Source organism: Centroberyx affinis, unplaced genomic scaffold (genome assembly GCF_046629955.1).
Source record: "Centroberyx affinis isolate AG114_WGS23_722 - 3 ecotype Tasmania unplaced genomic scaffold, CSIRO-AGI_Caff_v1 ptg004979l_1, whole genome shotgun sequence".
Classification (NCBI taxonomy): domain Eukaryota; kingdom Metazoa; phylum Chordata; class Actinopteri; order Beryciformes; family Berycidae; genus Centroberyx; species Centroberyx affinis.
This window is the reverse complement of record NW_027282450.1, coordinates 12,501-17,500: the sequence shown is the minus strand read 5'-3', so window position 1 is coordinate 17,500 and position 5,000 is coordinate 12,501. Positions and strand designations below refer to the sequence as shown.

General features: G+C 41.8%; 1 protein-coding gene across 1 annotated transcript in view; it reads right to left on the bottom strand.

Annotated features, from left to right (window-relative positions):
* The window catches only part of LOC139666400 (echinoderm microtubule-associated protein-like 6), a gene marked incomplete at both ends in the record, with an annotated part of 18,741 nt that overhangs the window by 2,034 nt on the left and 11,707 nt on the right, over window positions 1-5,000 (bottom strand). Inside the window, 2 exons of the mRNA XM_071545604.1 lie at window positions 553-664; window positions 4,830-5,000. The exon at window positions 4,830-5,000 is cut by the window's right edge and continues 32 nt beyond it. Coding sequence (XP_071401705.1) covers window positions 553-664; window positions 4,830-5,000 — 283 coding nt within the window. The remainder of the gene's footprint in view (window positions 1-552; window positions 665-4,829) is intronic.

Here is a 5,000-nt window from a genome sequence, read left to right as displayed (position 1 = left end):
ACTAAACTAAACTAAACTAAACTACACTAAACTAAAACTGAAACTAAACTAAACTAAACTAAACTAAACCTAAACTAAACTAAAACTAAACTAAACTAAACTAAACTGAAACTGAAACTAAACGAAACTAAAACCGAAACTAAACTAAACTAAACTGAATCTGAATCTAAACTGAAACTGAAACTAAACTAAAACTGAAACTAAACTAAACTGAAACTGAAACTGAAACTAAACTAAACTAAACTAAACTAAACTAAACTAAACTAAACTAAAACTGAAACTAAACTAAACTAAACTAAACTAAACTGAACTGAACTGAACTAAACTGAACTGAAACTGTTTCAGTGTGAGCGGACAGAACAGATGCAGCAGCAGGTTTGTCTGTTTTGAACAAAAACTGAATCCATTTGAAACTGGAATTCAACTGTAACTCTATGTGTGTGTGTGTGTGTGTGTGTGTGTGTGCGTGTGTGTGCGTGTGTGTGTGTGTGTGCGTGTGCGTGTGTGTGTGAGTGTGTGTGTGTGTGTGTGTGTGTGTGTGTGTGTGTGGACCTTTAGATCCAGCAGACAGAGCAGCTCTCTTGATAGCGTAGGTCTTGAGGCAGCGGTCGAACATGTCGTCCCACAGCTCCACCACTCCGTCCTTCCCCCCCGTCACAAAGCCCTGCACACACACACACACACACACACACACACACACACACACACACACACACACACACACACACACACACACACACACACACACACAGCTTTTAGATAGAAGAAGGGGTAAAAGAAATAAAGCCATAAAGTTAACGATAGCAGCTGATATAGTGTCATGATGGGAGCTGGCAGATGAGCTGCTTTACCTGTCATCATCTAGCTAGATAGCTAACTACCTTTACCTCACTGATATTATTAAAGCTATCTATTTTGTTCCATCTGTAACTTACAAATGGTAATGGACACAAAATTAGTCTGCTAAATCATCAATGAGCTAGGTCATCACTTCTACTTCTACAAATGTATTTTGCATAGTTGGCCACAGGAAATGATGTCAGATAGTCAAAACTAGTCAGGCTGCTCAGTGTTATTGCAGATAGATACTTACATTATTATCTGTATAATTTCCAGGTGCACTTTTAAAATATCTGGGTAATCTAATCCCACCACTGCACCACCTGAGGACTCTTCTGCATCACTGCCTGTAGCAGGTGAGTTCAGTCAAGATTTTTGTGATATTGCCTGTTGAGTTTATTAGGGTGGGTGGGTGGGGGGGGTAGTTCATACACACATTCACACCTGGAAGCTTCCCAGCACAGTACCACAGTTTTCTAGTGTTACAGACTAGTACAGTACAGTGCAGTACCATACAGTAGCACTTTTATTGCCACTAAGTTATATGTCTGCAGCGTGAATATTGCCTCGGCATAAGACTGTCTCGGCGGTGCACAGGGGGCTGGGGGGGGGGGCAGAATATTGCCTAGAGCTACTGAAATGCGAGGGCCGGCCCTGTATCACAGCATGTTGGTTTAGTGCAAAACACCGAAGCAAAGACTGCTGATCACCAGAGGAATCTCCAAGATCAAGAAAAACAAGAATCTGGTGGATTTTCACTTTAACAGTTAAGTGTAAATGCAACAAGTCTGCATCTCCAATCCACTTTAACAACAGTCAAAACATCACTGTTTCTCTAGTCCACATTAAAGTGGTACTCCTTGTGTTCCTATTTATGGTTTATTTGATAGGGACAGATACAATATACATACTGTAGACAAACTGAGAACAGCTATCTGATGAAGTATCATAGTGTTTATAGCGGATGCTAATTTGCAACACCCGTCCCTAGAAGGGCTTTTGTGAGAATAAAAGATTAAAACAGTGAGGTAAAAAGAAGGTAAACCGAGTACAGCAAGATACAATAGAGCACAAGGTAAAAAAAAAAAAAAGAGGAAAAAAAGGTAAACTGAGTACAACAAGATACCATAAAACACACATTTAATAGTATCATAACTGCAGAAAATTAGACATGAGTACAAGTTTGTTGCTGAATGAACCAGGAGGATTTGGTGACTCTCTCTAAAGCGGTCTGAAGTTTGCAGCAGATTTCAGATCAGGCAGCGAGTTCCAGGACTTTACTCCTTTCACAGAAACAGCTGTCTGAGCAAAAGATGTTTTGCAGAATGAAACTTTACAGTTGCCACTTGAAGCTGCTCTGGTGGATCTGCTGCAGCTCTGTAGTCTCATGATGTGTTTACAGACAGGCTGAGGAGCAAGTCCATGATTTTCAAGGCCTGATTGTACAGACACTCTATGAATTTAATTACTGACTGGCTGGCCTGGGACCAGGTAGTTAAACCATAGGACAGATGTGAAAATATCATTGAATTTAAGAACAGCAAGGCCCAGTTAAATGTCAAGGAATTTCTTATCATCTTGAAGCAGCTAAGGTTAGCCTTAATGGTTTTACAAATCTTTTTAGCATGACCTTTAAAAACTCAATCGATCAGGTTTCAAGCAGCTGTGATAGAAATGTCAGTCAGAAATGAATTGTCTGGAAACTGGTGGAGACGAGGCGTTTAGTGTTTTAAAGGACGTAAATATTACTAGATGTGCACAAGGAAAAGAGAGAAATCAGATATTAATGTGTTTACCAAAGATGCAGCTCAGCGTCAGGTTTAAATGTAATCCAGCTAAATCAGATCCAGATACAAAACCTGTTACTGCAGGTGGAGAGGAGGCTCAAGTTATCCAGACTAGAATTTATAACCTCCTCCTCTCCTTGTCTCCTGTCCTGTCCTCTCCTCTCTCTTCTCCTCTCTTCTCCTTGTCTCATCTGCTCCTCTCCTCTCCTCTCTTCTCCTCCTCTCCTCTCCTCTCCTCTCCTCTCCTCTCCTCTCCTCTCCTCTCCTCTCCTCTCCTCTCCTCTCCTTGTCTCCTCTCCTCCTCTCTCCTCTCCTCTCCTCTCCTCTCCTCTCCTCTCCTCTCCTCTCCTCTCCTCTCCTCTCCTCCATGGTGGGACACACAAACACACAAACCGCTCTCCAATTATATTAGTGTGATAAAACCAACTGAAAAACACGGATGGAAATCATTTTGGAATTAAACTAAAGAAAGAAGATTTCAAGGAATTAAAGGAGTTTTGGTAAATCTAGATACTCCTGTCTGTCTCTCTGCTGGACTGTCTGCCTGCTAATCCTATTACACAAAGAGAGGGAATTATATACTGAATGAACAGCGTGAACAATGTATAAAAGGGAGGGAGATAAGATAGAGAGAGAGAGAGACACAGAGAGAGAGAGAGAGAGAGAGAGAGAGAGAGAGAGAGAGAGAGATAGGGGCAGAGAGAGAGAGAGAGAGAGAGAGAGAGATAGGGGCAGAGAGAGAGAGAGAGAGAGAGAGAGGGGCGGGGAAAGAAGAGACTTTTAGACGTTTAAGTTTAATGAGTTGCTAAAGTAAAAAGTAAAATATAAACCTCTACTGAAGTAAGCATTAACTCCCTCTCTCTCTCTCTCTCTCTCTCTCTCTCTCTCCCTCTTTCATAACACACACACACACACACACACACACACACACACACACACACACACACACACACTGCGCTGACAGAATGCAAAATGGCCAATTAGTAGCAGGAGTATCGTCTGGAGGCCCTGTCACACTGTTTAATCAAACCCTGCTTACACACACACACACACACACACACACACACACACACACACACACACACACACACACACTACAAAAGGCAGGATGGAAAGGAAGAAAGAAATAAAAGAGAGAGAGAGAGAGAGAGAGAGAGAGAGAGAGAGAGAGAGAGAGAGAGAGAGAGAGAGAGGGAGAGAGAGAGAGGATGGATTGACTGAAGGATTTGACTGATATGGGTTTGAAGGCCGATACAGATACAGATATTTTTGGATTCAAGCTGCTGATACTTTGTGGCAATATTCAGTATATTTAAATTTGATCATTTTCATGGCATAAAAAAAAATTCCAAGCAGAGTTAGTTAGTGAGGTAATTAGTTAGTCAGTGAGCTAGTCAGTTAGCCAGTCGGTCAATCAGTTAGTCAGTTAATCAGTCAGTAAGTTAGTCAGTCAGTTAATTAGTCACTTAGTCACTTAGTCCGTTAATTAGTCAGTTAGTCACTTAGTCAGTCAGTTAATTAGTCAGTTAGTCACTTAGTTAGTTAGTCAGTCAGACAGTCAGTTAGTCAATCAGTTAGTTAGTTAGTTAGTCAGTCAGTTAGTCAATCAGTTAGTTAGTTAGTTAGTTGGTCAGTCAAGCCAATCAGTTAGTCAATCAGTTAATTAGTTAGTTAGTTAGTCAATCAGTTAATTAGTTAGTTAGTTAGTCAATCAGTTAGTTAGTTAGTCAGTCAGACAGACAGACAGACAGTCAGTTAGTCAATCAGTTAGTTAGTTAGTCAGTCAGACGGACAGACAGACAGTCAGTTAGTCAATCAGTTAGTTAGTTAGTTAGTTAGTCAATCAGTTAGTCAGTCAGTTAGTTAGTCAGTCAGACAGTCAGTTAGTCAGTCAGTTAGTTAGTTAGTCAGTCAGATAGTCAGTTAGTCAATCAGTCAGTCAGTCAGTCAGTCAGTCAGTCAGTTAGTCAATCAGTTAGTCAGTCAGTCAGTCAGTCAGTTAGTCAGTTAGTCAGTTAGTCAGTTAGTCAGTCAGCCAGTCAGTCAGTCAGTCAGTCAGTTAGTCAATCAGTTAGTCAGTTAGTTAGTTAGTCAATCAGTTAGTCAATCAGTCAGTCAGTCAGTTAGTTAGTCAGTTAGTCAGTCAGCCAGTCAGTCAGTCAGTTAGTTAGTCAGTTAATCACCCAGCCCCCCCCCACACACCTTATCCAGGGAGAACATGGCGAACACCGGTCCATCGTGGGCCTTGACGGTCTTGAGCAGCAGCGGTTCCTTCCAGATGTAAACGTCTCCTGTGGCGGCTCCGGAGAACACCAGGGCCTCGCTCCGGCCGTAACACACCGACATCATGGTCTCCGGACGGCCCAGGGTCCC